Source organism: Thamnophis elegans, chromosome 3, assembly GCF_009769535.1.
Source record: "Thamnophis elegans isolate rThaEle1 chromosome 3, rThaEle1.pri, whole genome shotgun sequence".
NCBI lineage: Eukaryota > Metazoa > Chordata > Lepidosauria > Squamata > Colubridae > Thamnophis > Thamnophis elegans.
Genome location: NC_045543.1, coordinates 69,817,998 through 69,842,380, shown reverse-complemented (window position 1 = coordinate 69,842,380; position 24,383 = coordinate 69,817,998). Strand labels below are relative to the sequence as shown.

Here is a 24,383-nt window from a genome sequence, read left to right as displayed (position 1 = left end):
GAGTTGATGATTACATGTTTTCTAAAACACAGTGATAGAGAGAGATTAGTTTTTGTCTTGCTCTGCAGGATTGGGGGGTGGGGGGGAGGATTTTAAACTCAGGCTTGTTTCCCTGGCTAAATATAGTAAGTCTTATTTTTCAGGCACAGAGGTAAGCAAACTGCTAAAAACTAGATGATTAAGTGGAAGATTGATTTTTTTTTCTCCTTTGAAATGACAATGTTCCTTGAGGTGAAGGAAAAATGTGTTAATGGCCAGTGAAGAGTCTAGAGGAGTGGTTCTCAACCTTCACTATGGACCCCCATTAAATAATTTGTGTAGCCATGATCCCCAAGACGTAACTCAAGATTTAAATAATAATAATAATAATATTTCTTCAAGCCTTCATGAACCCCCAGGAGGTCCACAGGCCACTGGTCTAGAACATAGATAGCCAACCTTTTATTTTGCTTGGACCTCATTGAGTGAAGAGGAATTGTCTTGGGCCACATATAAAAGTTATAATATAGTTAATGTACATAACTTACATAATGTTAAACGTATACAATCTGGTCATCTTCTTTTAATGACCCCATAATCCCTTGCGGAGTCTGGGCAACTAGAATGGAGCCAAGTGTTTACTGGCTGGATGCCCTTTCTGTCACCAATGCAGAGTTATATTCAGCAGATATATTCTCATGGTGCCTAGAGAGAGAAATATCTAACTTTGCCGAGGATCAAACTCATAACCTCCTGATGATGAGGCGAGAGCGCCACCTCTAGGCCACTGTACCACTCTTAAAAGTGTACAGTCTGGTGGGGTGGCATTATTAGCTGTCCAGGGACACATGTAGCCAATGGGTCACAGGTTGGATTTGCATGGTCTAGCGTGTGGTGTTCTTATAAATTGCATTCCTTGCTTCCTCCAAGACATTCAAGGTGAAGAATGTAACTTCCTACTCTCATCTAAGAGTATAGGTTGATGTTCTTTTGGGTAGGGATGTTCTTGTCCAGGGTAGCCAGATGTTTAAAGCAAATGTTTCATGAAAGAAAAAAATAGTGATTTGTAGCTGAATTCAGCAGGGTCAGTTGAGAAATAGAAAAGAGTGAGAGCTTTTCACACGTTAAAAATTAGCCTGATCCACAAAGCGGAGATGGACATGGTGTAACAATAGTTTTTGCTCTGCAGTTCCCATCAGCACCACCTGTTCTATCTACAGGAAAGGCTTGATGGAACTTGCAGTTCAATAATGTTTATAGTGACCAAAGTTACTGTCCCCGTGGTAAATTATTTGCTTGAGGCAGAATTTCAAACCTGGTTCAAACAGAGTTTAGGATTTTGATTTGCAAGCAGAACGGTTGGAGCTGTGATTTGTTCAGATACAATGGCAGTTTTTCTTGCTTATTAAAGAACGATGTCTCGCTTTCCCTTCCGTGTAGCAAAAAAATATTATTTTTCTTTCAATCTAAGTAGTTTCAACGGCAGGTAGTCCTCAAGTTGCAACCACAATTGAGCTCAAAATTTATGTTACTAAATGAGAAATTGGTTAAGTAAGTTTTGCCCCATTTTACGACTGTTCTTGCCACACTTGGTAAGTGAATGACTGCAGGTGTTAAATTAGTAACACAGTTGTTAAGTGAATCTGGCTTCCCCATTGACTTTGCTTGTCAGAAGGTCGCTAAAGGGGATCATGTGACTCTGGGACGCTGCAACCACCACAGATATGAGTCAGTTGTCAAGCGATCTGAATGTAAATCACATGACCATGGGTATGTTGCAACGGTCATAAGTGTGAAAAATGGTGATAAGCCACTTTTTTCAGTGCCATTGTAACTTTGAACGGTCACTAAATGAACTGCTGTAACTGGAGGACAACTTGTACTGTATCTGAATAAAGGTAGAATCCATTCCGACTTGATTCACTGAGTGCACAGGAAACCTCATAAAACTGTTTCCTCCTCTCCCTGGTAAAATAATGAAATAATAACATGGATCTGTAACACCATGTTTGATAGCTTTAATTAATTCCTGTATGTATATATATATAGCTCTATGTAAAGCCTGCAGTATGTTATGATTAAGTTCATTTTAACCTGTGTCCTCACCAAGGAGACTTTGGAATGCCAGAAGGAACAGAAGGACATTATAGAGTCAGAGATCATGAAAGTGGCAGAAGAAGAATTTAGGTGTCAGGCAGAACATTGGAAATCAGAAAGAAAGGAACTCCAATTTTTGTTGCAGGTATCTTTTGTTTCGTTAGGCAATGCTGCTAAACTAGACCTAGTCATATCTTTATTATAAGCCAAAAATAGTATTGGATTAATTGTTAAAAATACAGGTAGTCCTTGACTAATGTCCACAATTGAGTCCAAAATTTTTGTTGCTAAATGAGACATTGGTCAAGTGGGTTTTGTCTCATTTTACGACCTTTCTTGCCACAGTTGTTAAGTGAATCATGGCAGCTGTTAAGTTGGTAACACAGTTGTCAAGTGAATCTGGCTTCCCCATTGACTTTGCTTTTCAGAAGGTTGCAAAAGCGGATCAGATGATCATGGGACATAAATATGAACCAGTTGTCAAGCACCCACACTTTAATCACATGACCATGGGAATGTTGCAACAGTTGTAAGTGTGAAAAACTGTCATAAGTTATTTTTTAAGGGGTGTGGTAACTTTGAATTGTCACTAAATGAACTGTTGTAAGTTGAGGACTACCTGTAATGGCAGTACTATTATATTATTTCCTGTTAGCCTTTTGCATATTGTAAGCTGATGTCTCTTCTTACAACACGATAGTCAATCTATAGTGGTAGACTGTTCCTTCTCCTTAATTTTAATCTTTTCTTAAAGGTATCTGTTTATGCTATCTTTGGCCAGAATATCTCAGTCACAATAATTCATAGATACATATAAAACTAATAGCAGAAAATAGCCATTGAGTCTGTCCTTTGAAGTTTTTTTTGGCTTGGTCCCCCCCCCACTTTATTCGTTTATCATTTTTAATTATTATTTATATATTTTATTAATGTTTATTTTTTATTTTTGTTGGATGATGGAAAATTGTTTATCCCAAACATGTTTAAACTTACTGATAATTGATCCACTATCTCTGCTGGAAGTTGGTTCCAAGCTTCCACTTCTTCTTTCTGTGAAGTAATACTTTCTAACATTACTTTTGAACTTCCCTGCTGACAGTGTGAGGTTATGCTCCCCCCATGTTCTTGATTTTTGCTTAATATTGAAAGGGCACTAGTAGAGTCCAAGTTTCTAGACCAAATGATTATAGTACTGCATGTCTTAGATGGGTATGCCGTAAGAGTTAGTTAGACCATGGGCTGCAGCTAGTGCAAGGTAGTTAAGGAGGCAGCCTACTGCAAAAATATTTTTGCAGTTCAAAGGGTAGGATGCTGTACAACAAGATTCAACACTTTTACTAAAATATTAAAGTCTGCCTAGCCTGGATATCTGGTTGGTCAACTTCTTTATGTACTGGCCTAGTAAAAGCAGGGATGTCCTCTTTCATGAGGCTGTATCTTTAGAAGTTTACAGTCTTCTAAGAGAAGGTACTCCTGACCCTGCTAATAGAAGTTTCTCCCTGTTCAGTTATGGTTGGCATCACAAATTGTACCAACCGAAGATTTACTTGTGCACTCAGGTTGTTACATTTGGATTGCTAATATTTTTGTAAAGTAGTTTTAATCTAAAGTAAATTTATACTTTTATTATATAGAACATAGAATAACAGAACAAAATAACAGTCTTTGCTAACAGGTTGCAGAAATGGGTATCTGTTGCTGCTGAAATGTTGAATTACAGTTCAGCCATGGTAGTGTAGCCAAAATGAAGGACACAAGGATTTTTAATTCAATTATCTCTGAACAGCCACAAATTACTTACTGTTGGGTAATAAAGTGTCTGTTTGTGTGTATGTGAGTTCATAAATGCATATAAAATCAAATGGGGGAGGAGGCATTAATTTGATCTGATTATGGTGAGTGTCGATCCTTAGAAGTCACATAGATAGATTCTTCTATGCCAATCTGTCCTAAACCTGATTATTCAGGTCTACTATCTGTGTTTCCCCCAAAATAAGATAGGGTCTTGTTTTCATTGGACCCCCGAAATAAGCACTTGGCCTATTTATTTTTGAGGTGCAGGAGGCGGCGAGTGTGGTCACCTCATGGCTGTTGCTGTTTTGCAATATTTTTGGGGAGGTCTTATTTTTTGGGAGGTCTTATTTTAGCACATGAGCTCAAAAGCCCGATTGGGCTTATTATCCAGGGAGGTCTTATTTTCAGGGAAACAGGGTAACATTGCATCCACTGTAATTAAAACTGGCCATATTGCTGCCAGGCATCCTCTCATCTTTCCTTCGATCTTTCTTAGCATTATTTATATTTTTAGGTAAATCTGGTATTTGTTCATTGCTACTTCAACAGTTTGATTTTTAAACTTTCCCTTCTGTTATCTGTGAGCAATTATACTGCAACTTTGAAATGGAAAATCTAGTCCCTTAAATAAGTCAGTTGAACCAGATGCAAGCTATGGCTTGTAAATATTATTTTAGACGTATCTGTGAAAATAGAATAAAAATGATTGTCTGTAGCGAAGAGAAGTGCAATCATAAGCCCTTAGAAGAATTTTTAGCAGAGGGATATATACCGATGGGCTTTTAGAAGATGTATATCAAATCTTTTGCCTACTTCCTAAAAGAAGATTGGATTTTCTGTAACAAATACAACAGCATCATCTTGTGGCTAACAGTCCAACATTGCATGAGAAAGTTCTAAGCTTACTTATAACAGAGGAATCTTTATTTTAGTTATACACTATAGACCTATTTTAATTCCACTGGAGTTGTGAGGATTAAGTATTGAAATCAATATCCTTTCACATAGTGAGATTGGATGGTAAGAAATAACTACATTTTATACTTGCTGTGCTTTCAAATGCCATTCTAATGTAGCAGTATTACATTTCAGGGATCATGGCTTGCTTTAATAAGCTGAAATGTCAATACATCTTTTTTTGAGCGCATGTAATCCCTTCCTCCCCCTCCACCTTTTTGCATAAGTAAAACACAGCTTCTTTCATCTGAACTGGAAAGCTATGATTTAATGGATTTGGAATGCGATGAACCTATTGTTTGCATTCATACATTGGTTTGTTAAAGCCATAAATCATAGTTTTCTGATTTGGATGAAATTGGCTTTCTCCTGCATGACGGGAATACCAATGTATCATTGATTTGGCTTATTAAGCAGATATATGGTCAAATTGATGCACGCTATCCGGTCATATTGTGATTGATTCCTCTCTTCCACTTTTTAATGTATCTGTAAATTTAATTTAGCTGTTATTAGTTTAACTTAAATTTCCATTTTAATCGCCATTTCAGAATTTTTTTTTTAAAATGTTTTTGTTACCTATATGACTGGTGTCAGTGTACTTTGCTTTGTAGGAGCTATTTATCACTCCCAGTTTAAATTTGGCTTTCATAATTGGCCCTCTCATTTACAATTTTGATGAGTGGACATTTTAAGTGGCAAAATCTGCACCAATTTTATTGCGTAAAATTCTCAAACCACCTCCCAGAACAAGCTCTGATGCCATTGAATTTGCAGATGTGCTTGCCTTTGACATGCAATGAAAACCTGGCGTAGTCCTTGACTGATGGAAGTCCCATAAATCTTTTTGATTGAAATTAGCATTAAGTTGCAACAAAACAGAACGTCATTTTACTAAAAAAAAAAAAGGGTTGCCTGCTGAACTATTTAAATGCAGTTAATGGCCTGTTATACAAACAAGTATTTGCTAGTCCATTAATAGAACATGAAGACATCTCCTTCACGAGGTGAAGAGACTGACTGGGAATGATGGAATTAACATCATTCTAAAAGGTAAATGTAAATGTTCCCCTTGCACATATGTGCTAGTCGTTCCCGGCTCTAGGGGGCGGTGCTCATCCCCTTTTATAAGCCGAAGAGCCAGCACTGTCCAAAGACATCTCCGTGATCCTGTTGCTGGCATGACTAAACGCCAAAGGGACATGGAACGCTGTTACCTTCCCACCAAAGGTGGTTCCTATTTTTCTACTTGCATTTTTATGTGCTTTTGAATGGCTATTTTGGCAGAAGCTGGGACAAGTAACGGAAGCTCACCCTGTTACGTGGCACTAGGGATTAGAACCAGCTGAACTGCCGACCTTTCTGATCGATAAGCTCAGTGTCTTAGCCACTGAGCCACTGCCTCCCCCACATCATTCTCTATCCTACACTAAAAATTGTACATATGTATTTATAGCATTTGTACTTTGACAGATTCATGATGAGCTTCTGGCAATTTATTTCAGAAATCATCATTAGCAAACCAATGTATACTAAAGCATCAAAGATGAACTAATCAGTGCATTATTACTAATAAAATATAATGCCTGTAAATAATTAAGTAAATGATATATTTTTCTAATAAAATCCCAAATGCTTGTTGGAAAAGCTCTGACTCTGTTTCCATAAGGCAGCGGTCAGGTCCTGAGTGACGAGCAAACAGAAGAAACAAGAAATAAGAACATATTAGGATGTCTGAAAAGATATTTATTGCTGACTACCCGATAACCTGGCGTTGCCTGGGTATTTATTTATAGGGGGGAAATGTCCAGACCAAACGTAATTTCTAAGATTGGATTTTCCCCCTTACCAGAAGGAGCCCGCTTGTGGAGTACTGTTAAGCTGTTACCATGGCAACTCCAATGTACTGTACAATAGAAGTCAGTATATCAGTACAGCACAACAGGCTGTATCTTAACAGAACACACACTTCAATGGGTGCTAGGAGTGTCTTACCCCCACAGTATTTTTCTCTAGAGAGTAAGTCATCTGTGTACCAAATCTTGTTGAAATTGCTTGAGGCGTTACAGAGTTATGCTGGAATACATACATACATACATACATACATACATACATACATACATACATACATATGGGATAATATAATAGAATTCTCCAACTCAACCTGTACTTAGCATAATCTAAGCATAAGTATTCAGAGTCTCTTTTTTATGCTATCCCCTCCAACTGGGCTCAGATGTGTCTTTTGCAACATTCTTGTTTCTTCCATTCTGCCCACATCTATTAGATGTTCCAGTCCACAAAGATGAGGCTAGATAACAGTGGTGAGTTTGGACCGTTTCGGCTGAACCGGTAGTAGTTTGGCGGCCTGGGTCGTTGGAACTGGTAGCGACCCAGGCCTGCCACACCCCCAAATCGGTTCTCCCGGTGGCACCATAGGCTGCACCATCTTGCGTTTTGCTTCTGCACATGCGCAGAGCAATTTTATGCAGTGTGCATAAAGCATGCATGCACATTGCATCCCTGAGCAAAGCGACAGTAGTCTCTGCCAGAACCCACCCCTGTTAGACAAACTTCAAAAGGCACTAAGTCACAAAATAAACTCAACTAAAAAATTGTAGGCCTCTTTTGCCTCATCTCATGAAGGTGGTAACAACAGGCAGTTTCTCCCAGTTTTGTTGTATTAGGTAAGAGGTTGAGGAAGGCAACTTTTCAGCAGCTCAGGTGCTAACCCACATAAAGAACTTGATAGCATGTCACAAGCATTTTGTATTGTGTGTGAGAACCTACTGGTGGCAAATATAGGGCTCACAATACAGTTGTATGTGCTCATGACAATGACTGCCTGGTTACAAATTAGCTGCTGTATTACTTGCTAATTGGAGTTTCTGGGTGGTCTACAAGGATGGCTCTATGAAGAGGACATTATGACATGCCAGTGTGAGTTGCAATAAGAATGTGAATCACTGTTGTGAAATCCTTTTGTTCTAGATAGGATGACTAAAACTTCTCCCTTTCCATCTGGTAGTAACTGTTAATTCACAAAAACCCATAAACAACAGACCTACTTTCTCAGGGGTAGTGCCTCTCGCCCAAGAGACATCATTGGGGCTGACAGACAACTATGAGAAATAAATAACTTTCAAGAATTAAGACAGTATTCTTAGCTGGACTTGAGGTGATGATATTCAGTTGGAAATTATGTGCTTCCAAATCAATGGATTATGTGACCGGGTGATGGCATGGAGATGCTGAAACCATGGAAAGGGGTCGGGGGGAGAAGACTGAATCTAGGGCTCTTCATATTGGAGAGGCCGTAGGGCTGACCATTCCTATACCACCATCCCATGGAACTGTCTGCTAAAGGAAGACTGGAATGACTGAAGAACATTGTAGCTCATAGCAGTTGACAGATTTTGTTGCACTGTGAGGTAGCAGAGAGTAAATCTGCTCTCTTCTTTCTTTCTCTATGCAGCCTCTATCCCCACAGATAAATTGATGACCAGATTGATCAGTATCTCTGGGCTGAGGAGAACCTGCTTGGAAAGAACCAGATGCTTGTGCTGTCAAAGCAAAATGGCCCCAAAAGGCAGAGACTAAAGGGGAAGAGTTGGGTCTACACCAGGAGTGTCCAACCATGGCGACTTTAAGACCTTTGGGCTTCAATATGTCTCTGGGCAGGGGAATTCTTGAAATTGAAGTTGCCAAGGTTGGTTACCCACCTGGTCTTCTTTTTGAAGTGACCAACAGGTGCTTAACTGATTTCACCAACCAAATGGCAGGCGGGGAGGGGGGCGGGTGCGGAACAATTGCTACAGGAAATTTAGATGAAAGTGGGGAAAGGGCTAACTTTACCCATTGAGCTAAGTTGTTGCAGCGGTTGGTTCTATTTTTTGTTCTGTGGGAATCCAACTTCATTAAAGCATGGTTTAGGGTCATGCATAGATTCAGGGGTTAAGTTTTAATTCAATAGGAGAGAGGCCTGGTTGAATTAGTGGGAGAATGTATGAAGTGGTTGTTAGCAATGTTCCCTCTAATTTTTTTTTCAGTGTGTGTGGAAAAGTATAGTGTTTGAGCGGCACATTTTCATGCCTGAGCACCTGAAATTTTTCACAGATGTTTCACAGAGCAATTGATTTATAGGATCCGAATTGGAATGGAGAAAAATGGTTTTGTGCGTGAGTGTGTGTGTGTGTGTGTTTGAGTGAGCGAGGGATCCGGTAAGGGAACTGTGCCTATTTAGAAAAGGTAAATTATTGCAAACAAGATCAGTCGAAGATAAGTATGGGGACAGGTTGGGCGGTAGAGAAAAAGTGATAAAAGAGTGGGAGAGAGGAAGAGAGGAAGAAAAAAGAGGGAAGAGAGAGAGAGAAAGAGACAGGAGAGAGAAAGTGACAGAAGAGTGGGAAAGAAGGAGAAAGAGAGACAAAGAGAAAGAGGGTGAGAGAGACAGAAAGAGAGGAAGAGGAGAGAGAAGGGAGAAGGAGAGAGAAAGTGACAAAAGAATGGAAAAGAAAGAGAGAGAAAGAGAAGAGAGACAAAGAGAAAGAGGATGAGAGAGACAGAAAGAGACAAAGAGGAGAGAGAAGGGAAAAGGAGAGAGAAAGTGAAGGAAGAATGGAAAATAAGGAGAAAGAGAAGAGAGACAAAGAGAAAGAGGATGAGAGACGGAGAGAGAAGAGATGTGCAAATATTCTCTTTGATTGGTAATTTTATTTGTCCATTTACTACCCAATACTCTCATTTCTCCTTAAGTTCATCAAGAATTCCCTTCTTTTTATTGAATTTATCACAATACCTTGAGAACAACTTTTTCAGCATAGCTTTACAGCTATTTAAAATATATAGTAATTTAGGTCATGTTTTGAGAATATTAGTCTATTTCTAAGTCACTAAATGCAAAGAAACAGAATTCAGAAAGTTGGCTTCCCTTTTTGTAATTGCCAATTGCCTGCTTAATTTTCTACCTACATTGTTGATAACTGATATTCACTGTTGACCCAAGAAGCCCATCGTAGAAAGAAACCCTCCCTATGAACTTTGTTGGGTTTCCATGGAATGAAGTTTGATCTTTTTCTCAACCATACAGTAGCATATTCTTTCTAAGGAGGATATAATCAAGATAGTCCATAATTGCCTATCAATCTAACAGTATGGCGATTGACAATCTCTTTATATTTCAACTCTAACTCTTTCAGTCTTAAAGGTTTGGTGAGGAGAAATCCAAAAATTCTTTTAAAGAGGAAAAAAATGCTTGCACAATTGCATCCATGAAGACATGTATATATACACAACATACAGAGAAACAAACTTAACAAAGTGCTAAGTCTGCCCACTAACGCTCTCTTTCTCTCCCTCTCTCTTGTGTGTGTATCATTCCTTCCTTCAGCCCAACACTCTCGCTGGCATCCTGGCAAGACAAGAGGGATTGCAGAGGGTCTCCTCGAGTCTAGGGCAGTGAGTCATTCGATGGGAAACTTGCCTCTTGGAAGGAATGACCCGGCTTGACTCCCACTTTCGATCTGCTGCCCAACGACCGAACGGAGAAGCGAAGAGGCAGGAGAGACAAAGCAGGAGCCAAGTCGGGTCATTCCTTCCAAGAGGCAACTTTTCCATCAAATGACTCGCTGCCCTAGACTCGAGGAGACCCTCTGCAGTCACTCTTGTCTGACCAGGATGCCAGCGAGAGTGTTGGGCTGAAGGAAGGAGGGATACACACACTCGCACTCTCCCCCTCCCTCCCTCTCCCTCTCTCTCTTGCAAATGGCAAATCCAAGCAGCCGCTGCTGGGAGCCCGTCCTATGCCTTCTCCCAACTCCCACGCCCCTTCTCTCAGCTACTTTCTGCCTTGTGGACCTAGAACTGATTGCTGTCTCCAGGCTGGCTCTCCTCTCCTATTATCGTGGAAAGTGTCTCACAAAAACCACTGCGCGGCAGTTGGAAACTACTGCACAGTGTTTTGTTGCCAGGTGCACGGCCGCACAACCTTGCAGCTTAGAGGGAACATTGATTGTTAGTACAAACTGAAGCTTGATGAAAATAAAGGGTTTAATCCAACATGGTTTTGAGCAGCAAGTGAATAGAGATGGTGAGATTGGAAAAACTAAAAATATTAGAAGGCATGTTACTGTTAGGCCAACCAGTAGGGACCAACCTGCTTTGTTCTACTACATCAGGCTGTCACCGTGATTGGATTAGAAGGCTTGTTCTACCGTAAGACTGCAGAGCTAGTTCTAATTTGGTCATCTTTGAATTGTCCGTTTTTTGTGAGCCTAGAATCTGGGATTAAGACTGCAAATGTTGCTTCAGGGAGAATAAAATTACTAGTTTTCAGTGCAGCTTTAAATACTCTGATCTTGCTGCTGAATTCTTATCAGGCAAACAAGCTAATTATATCTTTCTTCTGCTCACAGAGGAGTTGTAGGCATCTGTGCTAAAACAAGACCAAGAAGCTTAGAAATTAATGACAGAGAAAGCATTGAGTTAGACAGTTAAACAGTGGCAGTAAATACATGCCCCACTGAGATCGTTTTGACTGATGTAGCAAGGGAGGAGGTGAAGTGCTCTGGCAGACTAATAACCAGCCTGCCATGTTCCCCTTTCTAAATTGATTTAATGCATTGCAATGAGAATTTGCAGATCTGAAAATCCATAGTCTCAAGACCTTTGCTTTTAATTTTCATCGTGAAGCTCTTTTGGATTATGTTTCTCGGTGATTAAAACACAGAACTATTCAATGATTTCTGGATTGGACTTGCTTTACATCATTACATTCTCCTCCTTGTCACAAATGCTCTTACATAACAAAATTGAGGCAGAGGAACATGCTGCATTATCAGTTAATAAAACAACGAGCTGTTTACTAAAAGCAAAGCCTTAAAGACAAAACATCTCAGGTTTTGCAGCTGACTTTATTAAAATATCACTTCTTCGGTACAGGTACCATATTTTTCAGACTATAAGATGCACCGGAGTATAAGACACACCAGGATTTTGAAGAGGTAAATTTAAAAAAAAAGTTTTTGCACTCTGCGGCCTCCCAAACCCTCTGCATGCCTCATTTTTTGTGAAAAAAGGGGGCATGCAGAGCTTTAGGAGGCTCGTAGAGTGCTCTTGGGGGCTGGGGGGGGGGAATGAACAAAAACGGCCCATTTTTTGCTCATTTTTGTCCTTCCCAGCCCCCAGGAGCACTCTACAAGCCTCCCAAACCCTCTGCATGTCCATCTTTGCAAAGGGGGTGGGGTTTCAGTAGGCCAAAAATGCTGTATTCAGTGTATGATGCACCCAGATTTTCACCCTCTTTTTTGGGGGAAAAAGGTGCATCTTATACTCTGAAAAATACGTTAGTCCTTGATTTACAGCAGTTATTTTAGTGACAGTTCAAAGTTACAACAGCGCAGAAAAAAGTGACCCATGCCCATTTTGCACACTTACGACGGTTGCCGCATCCACATAGTCACAAGATCAAAATTCAGATGCTTGACAATTGACTAATATTTATGACCGTTGCAGTGTTCCTGGGTCATGTGATCACTTTTGTGACCTGACAAGCAAAATCCATGGAGAAACCAGATTTACTCAACAACCGTGTTACTAACTTAACAACTGCAGGGATTCACCTAACAATTGTAGCAAGAAAGCTCGTAAAATGGGGCAAAATTCACTTAACAACTTTCTCACTTAGCAACAGAAATTTTGGGCTCAGTTGTAGTTGTAAGTCACCGGACTACCGGTGTTGAAAAAGAGGTTACACTCTGTGTGATGGTAGGAGTATATACCCACTTTTGAGCTAAGGAATATATTTGGCTAGGCTTGATGCTAGGAGGATTCTCTAAAAACTTACTGTATCAGCCAACAAAGAAAGTGAAACAAAGGCAGAAGCAGAAATCGTTTGAATTAATGGAATGTTACGTTTTAACTAAATATTGCTATAATAATTGCTCTTGTTTTTATCTGTTGCAGTAATAATAAAAAAGCTCTGCGGTGATAGCTTTTTGAAGGACCCTGGGACGCTCATGTTAAGCATAATTGATCATACTGTACAGCCTAGATCAGTGATGGCTAACCTTTTCTGGACCAAGTGCCCAAGTGCGGTCCCCGCATGCGCCCCCTTGCACATGTGCGCACCTCCGTGCAACCCCACCCCCCTGCATGTACACGATTCTCCTCATGTGCCCCCTCCACGTGCAGGTGTGCCCCCTTCCCACGTCCCTGCATGCATAGCAGAGACCCATCTCCCAGCTGGCTGATGGGAGGTGCACGCACATGCGCGGTGGAGCTGAACTGGGTGATGGTTCGGGTGCCCACAAAGAGGGTGCTGCATACCACCAGTGGCCTAGATGATTGCATGTGCGTGTTCCCCGCACGCAATTAGGAAATAAAGGGAACCAGCAAGGAGCAATGGTTAACACGTAGGATTTATTGTGGAGCGGTCTGGATACAAATATATATTAAAATTGGAATTTCTCTGGGTAATCTTCTGGACTCAGTGCAAACTGGCACTGATGCTGAGTGCCAGACATTGGATGAGTGGGAAACGAAGCAGAAACTGGCTTGATACCCGTGGCAAAAAGGTGGAATGTAAAGGAAAGGAATAAATTAAAAAAACAACAATAGCCATAATGACAATAGAATAATTTTAGTCCTGTTACTTTTACCCAGACGTACTGTGTTATGTAAGTCTGTGCCGAATCTGAAGTTGAAACAGTTAAAATGGCATGCAAACTTCTAAATGTCCTAGGTAAATGGAAGTTCTTTAGGTAGTACAGACGAAGAAAAAAACACCACTAAAACATTTTACTTAGAAACTTATTGATAGTGCAGATCCTGCTTCTAAGTAGTGGTGTTTGGGGCTACTGGTAGTCAAAAACCATGGGGACCTTTCAGTGGGACAATTGCCAATTAATGTGTGGTTCTGAATTGTGTGGACTCTTGATCCTACTCTCCGATTTAAAGACCAAGAGTAAAGCGTCTCCAAATCTTTCTCTTCAGGGAAAATGCTGAAGTTGGAACTAATTATTATTCTCCCACTAGGAAAGCACCAGCACAGTGCAGAATGTCCACAAAAAAGTAGAAGAGCTAGAAAGAGAACATAATGGCTGTTCAGAAGCCTTGAGGCGACAGGCCAGCGAACTTCAGTTTGGTGCTGAGCGAGAGACTCGGCTTAGAAAAGAACTTGAGGTAAGAACTTCACCAAATAATGAGGTTGGTATCCGATAGCTACCTTCCGTTTTGTTCCTGGGGTTTGTTTCATTGCAAAGGAGTTGTTGAGAGCGAGGAGACCTTGTCGAGGCCCTTTGGAGTAAAAGTTGATAAGGAAATACCAGTGAAAGGCCTAAAGGAAAGGACAATACTTTAAAAAGCAGTTTCTTCCGTAATTTAAGTCTGATGAAGGAGGCTTTTCTCTTGTTTGCACAACTTTGATGTAATGAGTTTATAAATCCCTGTGAAAGGCTTTGGGCTTTGGCCAGATATTTCCGCTCACATGAGAGAGGGTTTTGTCAACTCCTGTTCTGTTTTGCATTGTGTTATACGGGTAATCCTCAATTTATATCCACAACAGAGCTCAAGATTTCTGTTGTTAAGTAAGACATTTGTTAAGTGGATTTTGTCCCATTTTACAACCTTTCCTGCCACAGTCGTTAAGTGAATCCCTGCGGTTAATAAGTTAGTAACCCAGTTGTTAAGTGAATCTGGCTTCCCCATGGACTTTGCTTTTCGGAAGGTCGCAAAAGGTGATCACATGACCTTGGGGCACAGCAATGGTCGTAAATATAAACCAATTGCCAAGCATCTGAATTTTGATCATATGGTCAAATTTTGATCATATGGTCATACGGAGATGCTGCAGAGGTTATTAGTAGGAAAAACGGTAATATAAGTCACATTTGTAGGTGCTGTTGTAACTTTGGTCACTAAATGAACTGTTGTAAGTTGAGGATTACCTGTATTCTATTTATATTTGGCTTTGTCCTGATACAGCCTCATATCCATAATTTTAAAAGAAGAGCTTTTATTACAGAGGTTATCTATTTGTGGTTTAGGCATCAGATAAGAAACCAGGAGAGTGAATTCTAGTCTCACCTTAGTTACAAAACCAGCTGGTTGATTTTATGAATATAGATACAGATATATTCAATAAAATGGGAAACGGGCGCCGGGAAGTGATACCCTCTGCCAGTTGAGTGCCCCCCAGAGGAAGTCTGTCGCATAAGCAGAAGTTGGCTGAATAGAAGAGGCCTGAACGCTCCACAAATAAACCTCTGAAATAAATTGGCACAAGACAGCGATCTCCAGCCTGACGCCTTTTGCAGAGCAGCTCCCATTTACCCTCAATCCTAGAAATTATAATTCATTATAATACTGGCAGTCCTGGACTTGTCCCCATAATTGAACCCAAAATGTATGTCGCTAAGTGAGAAATGAGTTAAGTGACTTTTGCCTCGCTTTACGACTTTTCATGCCACGTTTGTTAAGTGGATCACTGCAGTTGTTGGGTTAGTAACCCAGTTGTTAAGAAGAATCTGGCTTCCCCATTGACTCTGCTTGTCTGAAGGTCACAAAAGGGGGCGACGTGACCCTGGGACACTGCAGCCATCGTAAATGCGAACCAGTTGCCAAGCATACCAATGTAAATCACATGATCATGAGGATGTTGCAACGGTCATAAGTGTGAGGTCACTTTTTTCAGTGCCGTTGTAACAGTCACTAAATGGAACTGTTATAAGTCGAGCTCTACCTGTACATCCGGAGTGTATCAGGTTGGGTAAGAATGCCAGGAATAAAATAGGGAGGGTAGATATAGAGATAGGATCCACTCAGAGGTCGTATTCAGCAGGTTCTGACCAGTTCTGGAGAACCGGTAGCGGACATTTTGAGACTGGAGAACCAGTAAATACCACCTCTGACTGGATCCGACTCCATCTATTCTCTGCCTCCCGAGTCCCAGCTGATCGGGAGGAAATAGGGATTTTGCAGTAACTCCCCTGGAGTGGGGAGGAAATGGAGATTTTACAGTATCCTTCCCCTGCCACGCCCAGCAAGCCACACCTGCCAAGTCACACCATGCCCACCAAGCGACACCCACAGAACCGGTAGTAAAAAAAATTGAATTCCACCACTGGATCCACCCCAAATCATCAGTGTGCTATAGAATACAAAGAAAAAGAGGTTGCCCAAAAGTTTGTTTGGGAAAAAATTAGAGTCCCTTGAGAGGTTTTTTTTTTTTTTTTTAGTGAGCAAACTAGTTTGCTTGGGCCTATGGATCTACGCTAGTGGTCTCCAACCTTGGCAACTTTAAGACCTGTGGACTTCAACTCCCAGAGTTCCTCAGCCAGCAAAGCTCTGGGAGTTGAAGTCCACAAGTCTTAAAGTTGCCAAGGTTGGAGACCACTGATCTACACAGTTCAGGGATAGTTTTTTTTAAAAAAGAACAATTAAAAAAAAGCCTTTTTATTATACTAATATTGAATTAAGAAAAACCTTTAAAGTCTGGAATTACAAAGGAGATGAAATTAAATGGCTTGTGGTTATACTCAAGAGCGGAAAAGATTAGGCATTAAATAATAAATCCTAGCAGTTTGAGATAGCTGTTGCCCAACCTTATGTGGAAAGCCCTCTAAATTTTCCAAGAAGAGGCTAATCTGAGTATTGGGTATTATTTTTCTTTTAGGTAATTAAGATATTTTTAAACACAGCACATGTCAATCTGATACCAAAAGGAAAATGTTGTTTTAGCGTTAGTGTTCCTTTGGTGCCCTCTAGTGGTTTTTGAGGTCAATTGTAGAACATGTAACCTTGATTCCTTGGTTTAACATTTTTTCAGTCTATACATTTTCAGGCATCCTTATCTCTATTAGAACCAGAAAACTGCTGATATGCAATTTGCATTTCACACACTCTTGGCTTAATTTTTGCTTCTTTTTCTTTTTTGGTTTTGAACCGTAGCTTTTATTATGTATGGACTAAACGTAATCTGAAATATGAGATGAAGGAAATATTTTAAAAGTTTATGTGGAGGAGATAAGAATTTATAGTCTGAATAAATTATTAGGTTATTATGTTTTATGAATCAAGAGGCTACCAGCTCAGTTATCTGGAACTGGAATCCTAATTTGATTTATTTACCTGCCAAAATCCTATAAAAAAGAAATGTGTTGTAAATAAAAATATCACTTCCTGGCTTCTAGACGTTCTCTTTATTGAAGTTAGCACATGCTGCCAAACCTGCATTGACTTTATAGATAAGTCTTTATTTTTTACCCCAGTGTCTTAATGTTGATGGTACCATTAGGTGCTGGAAGAAATAATGGGTCTTAATGTGTTTAGATGAGCATTTTTTAACTAGTATGAATGTTATCAGAGTAAGTTATCAGAAAAACAGAGTTGGAAGGGATGTTGGAGGTCTTCTAGTCCAACCCTCTGCTCAGTCAGGAAACCTTATGCCTTTTCAGACAAATCAGTGTCAGAACAGTTCATCTGTTTCTTTTAGAAGAGCCAGAAAACCTTAATTTTTTTTCAAAGAAAAACTGGGAATAAAATTTCAAGCAATCTACTCTGGAAGTGGGGATTTTTGTAGTAAAAGTCTCTTTATTCATTTGTTAGCTCATAACTCCTAGAATAAGGAGAAATTTCCTAGCAGTGAGAACAATTAACCAGTGGAACAGCTTGCCTTCAGAAGTTGTGGGTGCTCCATCAGTTGAGGTTTTTAAGAAGAAACTGGACAGCCTTTGTCCGGAATGTATAGGGTCTCCGGCTTGAGCAAGGGGCTGGACTAGAAGACTTCCAAGGTCCTTTCCAACTCTGTTATTCTGTTCTGTCCTGTTTATCTCTTTGTTAGACTTTCTACAAGAGGACAGGTAGTCATCCTTTCAAGATGGTAATTGAGAGTGGCAACTTTGTTGCTAAGCACCCTGGTTGTAAAGCCTGATGTTACATGACTGTGCCAACTTACAATGGTCATTGCAGCAGTTCCATTTGACTTCATTATGAAAATCCTGTGCGGTTGCAGTGTGTTGTGGTCATGTGATTTGCTGTTCGAGATTTCCTGCATGTTTCCCCAATGACTTTGCTTGTTGGAAGTCAGCAGTGAAGGTGTCAAATGGTGATCACGACTGCAGGATGCTGCAATGGCATAACTGTGTGTCAGGTGCTGAACACCCAAATTATGATCAGGTGATCATGGGGATGCTGTAATGGCTGTGACAATGAGGACTTGTCATAGGTCTTCCTCATTCAGCACTGTCCTAAATTTGAAAAGTCATTGAATGTTGTTCAACAAGGATTACCCCTATGCAGTATGGATTGATTATGGAGGCTGTGTAAATCATTTAGAGGTGTATTTCATGGAAGCAACTGTTCAAAATGACCGTTGAAAGGATCTAAAACCAGCATCCTCTCAAATGGCCAGAGTAGTCACCACAAGAACTGCTATATGTTATGAGCGTATAGGACAGTAATGGCTAACCTTTTTGTCGTGTGCCGAAAACGCATGCGAACAACAGCGTGCATGATTGACAGCATGCACATGCGTGCTCACCCCCCTGCACCGGCATGCATGACCCTCCCCCCTGCTCCTGCCCCCCATGCATGCGTTCATGACCCTCCACGCCCCATTTTGGGCCTAGGAGCCCTCCCTGAAGCCTCCTGGGACCAAAAATGGGTCATGGGGGGCACACCATATCCCCCACACTTCCCCCGTGAATGCGCGAGTGTCCTCCCCACTTCCCACGCATACGTGGTAGAGACCCGATAATCAGCTGGCCGGTGGGAGGCCTGCACCCCCCTGTGGCCCATTTTGGGGCTAGCAGGCCTCCCTGAAGTCTCCTGGGACCAAAAATGGGGTGTGGGGAGCATACCGCCCTCCCCACGCTTCCCCCCGTGAATGCACGAGCAACCCCCCCCTACTCTACACACATGCGTGCGTGTCTCCAGCATGTGCGGTAGAGACCCGACAATTAGCTGGCCAGCAGGAGGTGTGTGCGCATACGTAGTGGAGCTGACCTGTGGTGATGGCTTGCGTGCCCGCAGAGAGGGCTCCGTGTGCCACTTGTTCGTCGTCATGGGTATAGGAAGTCCTCAACTTACGACTGTTTGTTTAGTCATGTGATTAAAATTTGGACACTTGGCAATGGGCATGGGTTTATGACAGTTGCAGTGTTCCAGGGTCATGTGGTCACCTTTAGCTACCTTTTGACGAGCAAAATCAACTGAGAAGCCAAGTTTATTTAACAAATGTGTTAAATAAATCTAACTGAACAACTGCAGTGATTCATTTAACAACAGTAACAGTAGAGGTCGTAAAATGGGACAAAGCTCACAACAACTGTCTTGCTTAGCTACATAAATGTTGGGCTCAGTTGAGGGTCACAAATCGACGAATACCTGTATGGGTTCAAGGACAATTGATGATTTGATCATCCTGCTGAAGTGAACTGTGCATCAAGCAGTGCATTTCAAGGGCCTTTTACTGGTTTTCTCAAAGGCCTCCTCTGAATTGTTTTACACAGATATTAATTATAATTTATAATAAAAACTGGAGAGGTTTAAAAACATGGCCACCCTAGAGAAAGTGTCACAAACCATGTAGAGGCCAAGGTTAGGCAAAATAAGGAACCTTGATGGCCTTTTAAAATGGTTTCAAAGGCGTTTGTGAGCAGTCTATTTGTAGGATACTGGATTCTGAATATTTCTACTACTATGGCACCACCCACTGAGAATACCTCCAGGCAATAAAGTTCTTATGAAACAAATATCTGCTGATTTATATATGAGAAGATCACTTAGGTATGCCGAATGTGGCCCTTGTAAAACTTCACAGAACATGAATCAATCTGGAAGTAGTTAGGAGCCAATGCAGTTGAGCAAAGTTTGGATTGATATTAGTCGTACTTTTGAAGCTGAGAGTTTCGAGAAGCACTTGAGGGGTGGGTGTGTGGGTGTGGGCGATGTTAACCTCTTCTTAACTTTTATTTTTTTAACAGCTAGCTATGGCCAGAGTAAAAAAACTGGAGGAAAACATTGAGGCAGAGAGGGCTGCACATCTGGAATCCAAATTTAATTCTGAAATAATTCAGGTAAATTGAGAAAGCACCATGTGGAACCGATAAGTGAATTGCAGGCTCTTTGCACACCTGGATAGTCAGCCCGGGTTTAATTATTTTATATTTAATGTTATGCTTTTGTGTATGAAATGTTTTCCTCTTTAAAGAGAAATTCCTTGAAAGTGCTTGGACAATTGGTTTGTAACCAATTAACCAACAAAATAGAACATGTTGGACAACATGTTTTATGCCTCAGTCAGCAAAGTGAAGTTTAAACACCCCGGATTGGGTCCTAAATTGATGTAGCCTCACAGGCCATCATCCCAGACTGGATCCACAGTTATTCTCCTAAGGTTAAATCTGTAAAATACCATTCAAGGATGGTAAATAGTGATGAGTTGGCTATAGGGCTATGTAGCCTTCTTCACTATTTGTCTGTTTGTCTTCCTCTGTTGACCAATTTTGTTGTATTTAAGTACAATGACAATAAAGATTATATATACTTATGATCTCAAAATTCATCCTGAAGCAGAACTCTCACAATGCAAGTTCTGTAACTAACTGTACACCCTGCTTTCAAGTCTAGGAACTAAACTGAATTCTTCAGGCTGATCTGCAGAAAATAGTAAGAGAATGAAATAGCTTCTGGGTGCTCCATCACTGAAGGCTTTCAAAAGGGACAGCCATTGGACTGAAATGATATAGGGCCCCCTGCTTGAGCAGGGGGTTGGACTAGAAGACCCCGGGGGTCCCTTCCAACTCTATTTTTCTATGTTCTATGAATACCTCTAGAGCAGGGGTGTCAAACTGAATTTCACTGAAGGTTGCATCAGGATAGTGTTTGACCTGGGGGGCTGGGAATTGATAGGCGTGGCCAGGATGGCTGTGGCTGGATGGCCTCCTGCTGCCCTCTGTCAGCAAAAACGGAGCTGGGGGGGGGCGCATACAGCCCCCCTGAGCATTGTTTCTGCTGGCAGACAGCAGCAGGATGCCATCCAGGATAAAAATGAGGGCCCAGAGCTCCGTTTTCACTGATAGAGGCAACACTGGCTGGTCCTTCACTGTTTCCAGGGCGGCTCCGAGGGCCAGATCTAAGCACCTGTAGGCAGGATCTGAGTTTGCCACGGGCCTTGAGTTTGACCCCTTGCTCTAGAGGGATTACAGACTACAAATATCAAGGCAAAATGATGCCCACAGGATACCATGTCTCTTTTCCATTTTAGTCATGAAATGTACCGTATTTTCACGACCAAAAGCCGCACCGGATTATAAGCCGCAGTATCAATTAACGTTAATTTTTCAAACTTTTTCCACATATAAAGCGCACCGGGTTATAAGCCGCACGTTTCCCGACGCTTCTGGACATCTGTTGCAGTCGCGAGGAGCGGAGAAGAGCGCGAAGGTTCTTGGCGCTCCAGGAAGCCACGAAAGCAGCTGGGAGAGGCGCACGGCTTGGTTTATCCTCCCAGGACGTCGCAGCAGCAGCCCCAAGCACACCGATCTCTGTGTTTTTCGCATCGGGGCATGCTCTTGCAGCACACCCCGATGCGAAAAACACTGAGATCGGTGAGTTTGGGGCTGCTACTGCGACATCCAGGGAGGAGAAACCAAACCGCGCGTCTCTCCCAGCTGCTTTCGCGGCTTCCTGGAGCGCCAAGAACCTTCGCGCTCTTCTCCGCTCCTCGCGACTGCAATAGATGTCCAGAAGCGGCTTTTGGGGCTAATGGGGATTGGATTTCCAGCTCGATAGCCCCTGCCGCTTCTGGACGTCTATTGCAGTTGTGAGGAGCCGAGGAGAGCGTGGAGAAGAGCGCGAAGGTTCTTGGCGCTCCAGGAAGCCGCGAAAGCAGCTGGGAGAGGCGCGCGGTTTGGTTTCTCCTCCCTGGATGTCGCAGCAGCAGCAGCCCCAAACTCACCGATCTCATGCGAAAAACACTGAGATCGGTGAGTTTGGGGCTGCTGCTGCTGCGACATCCAGGGAGGAGAAACCAAACCGCGCGCCTCTCCCAGCTGCTTTCGCGGCTTCCTGGAGCGCCAAGAACCTTCGCGCTCTTCTCCACGCTCTCCTCGGCTCCTCACAACTGCAATAGACGTCCAGAAGCGGCAGGGGCTATCGAGCTGGAAATCCAATCCCCATTAGCCCCAAAAGCCGCTTCTGGACATCTATTGCAGTCGCGAGGAGCGGAGAAGAGCGCGAAGGTTCTTGGCGCTCCAGGAAGCCGCGAAAGCAGCTGGGAGATCTTTTTCCACATATAAAGCGCACCGGGTTATAAGCCGCACTGCCGGTTTTGGATCAAATTTTAGGATTTTCAGTGCGGCTTATAGTCGTGAAAATACGGTATATGTTTCTGAACAAATAAATCTGAGAGGCTTGCCATGTTGATTCTATGTGCTTTCTCAGTTCTCTGTCAAATTCTGAACCAAGGCCCTGTGAAGGAATGTGTTTAAACCTGTGTCCTAAGTAATTTATATCATTAAGATCTTTTGCCCCATTGCCAAGCACCACAACAGTGTACAAAGCACCAAGCTAAAAGAAAATTGTTTGTGCACTGTTCATCCAATAATAACTAAGAAAGACGTACATTTCCTGAAAAAGGAAAAGCTAAGCAATGCCGATAGGCATTTTTTCTCATCAGTTTTCTCTGTAAAATTTAGAATCTGTTGGATCCATATGATTCTTTTCAAATGTTTCGAACTGTTTGCACTTTGGTGTATATGTCTCAGTGCTTTGATTTTTCTATTGATCATGCTCCAACAGAGTCATGGTTAAGGGCAGCAAAAGCTCACTCTGATTGGGCAATTGGGATTGTGTGTTTGTGTGTGTGTGTTTGTGTGTGTGTGATGATTTTGGCCTACCTGTTTGGTCTTGCCTCGTTTTGATCTGACACAGAGCAAAGCTCTGCAGCCTCTTGTAGCCTTGATTGTTGTTTTCCTGTGATTTTTGCAGTTACGGATCCGAGACCTTGAAGGGGCTTTGCAAGTGGAGAAGGCCAGCCAAGCAGAAGCAATCTCTGACTTGGAAATGTTCAAAGGCAAATTTAGAGAGGTGGAAAACGCCTATGAGAGAGAGAAGCGTAATGCTCACGACAACTTGGAAAAATTCAGCATGTGAGTCTGGCTTCTTTCCTGATTGAGAATTGGTATTTCTTGAGGGGAAAGACTGACATAGTCCCCAAAATACTCATCTGCCCCCACGGGTCACAGTCACACAGCACAGAACAGATGGTAACTTTAAATGGGTGATGTGATATGGAGTTAATGCAGTTGCTGCGTCATTTGGCTTCTGTAGTGGTCATTTTCACGATCCTAAAAGAATTCCATGCCTATGGATCCCTTTGAAAACTTAGGCTGCAATATTTTGCCAGGTGTTTTGGTTTAACTTGTAGATTGTTCAGTGCTTAAGTAAGGCTTAACCCAGAGGTGGTATTTAGCTGGTTCTCTCCGGTTCGGGCAAATTAGTAGTGGTGGCTGTGGGAGACACTGCCCACCCGCCCTGACATAATGCGCGAGCATTGCACATGCACAGAAGGCGGTGTGCATGCACAGATACGGTGTGTGAAACGAGAGTTTGCACTTGTGTGCTCACTTTTACGAATCGGTAGGGTAGGTAAGTGAATCCCACCACTGGCTTAACCATTTGGAATTTTCAATATTTCAGCATAAAGATGAGTAAAATGTGATATGCTTTGCACATATGTTCTAAAACAATATAAAGAGAACCAAATTCAACATATGAGTCAAAATATTACACTTGTTCATTTCTTCATTGAGGAAAATGATCCAAATGATCTCCGATACATTCTCTAATATGTACCTTTTGGAAATCCTTTAGTAGTGATACTAAAATTAGATACAATGCATTTGGGATAATAGTTAGTTCCCTGGAAAGCTAAAAATGTTAGTTAAATTAATATTATAAAATATGCAATAATTTTATTATTAACTTTAAAGATATAGCTATTCATATAGATATAGATATAGATTTATAGTTAGTCTTCATCCTTAGAAGGCTATAACTGACTACTCCTGATTTAGTAAATGTGCAAAATGAGAACTCAAACCAGTGTTTAAAACATTTCCTTCCTTCCTTCCTTCCTTCCTTCCTTCCTTCCTTCCTTCCTTCCTTCCCTCCCTCCCTCCCTCCCTCCCTCCCTCCCTCCCGCCCGCCTTGCCTTGCCTTGCCTTGCCTTCTCCCTTGCTTAGGAATGTTAAAACAGACCCTTTTCCTGCTTGTAGGAAGAGTTAGAGCAGTATTGAGCTATTTCATGCCAGGCCAGAAATGGGAAATATAAAAAAATAAAATTTAAATAAAAAGTGCAATAAAGTACATTAGAATACATATTGAGTAAATATTTCTGAATATTCCTGTCTTATTTTTTTAAAGATGGTCTCACTGCACCTTACAGAATTCTTTCTTTCACATATCTGGTATTAAAAAGAAACTACCAATTCCCTCCATGTTATTTTACTCTTATTACAAATAGCCCAGATAAAATATTTCATAGATAATATCAA

At 41.5% G+C, this 24,383-nt stretch overlaps 1 protein-coding gene across 2 annotated transcripts in view; it reads left to right on the top strand.

Annotated features, from left to right (window-relative positions):
* CCDC171 (coiled-coil domain containing 171) overlaps nt 1-24,383 on the top strand; it is a 186,626-nt gene that overhangs the window by 10,890 nt on the left and 151,353 nt on the right. For both annotated transcript variants that reach the window (XM_032214660.1, XM_032214661.1), the window contains exons 6-8: nt 13,861-14,007; nt 19,809-19,901; nt 22,816-22,976. In XM_032214660.1, coding sequence (XP_032070551.1) covers nt 13,861-14,007; nt 19,809-19,901; nt 22,816-22,976 — 401 coding nt within the window. The remainder of the gene's footprint in view (nt 1-13,860; nt 14,008-19,808; nt 19,902-22,815; nt 22,977-24,383) is intronic.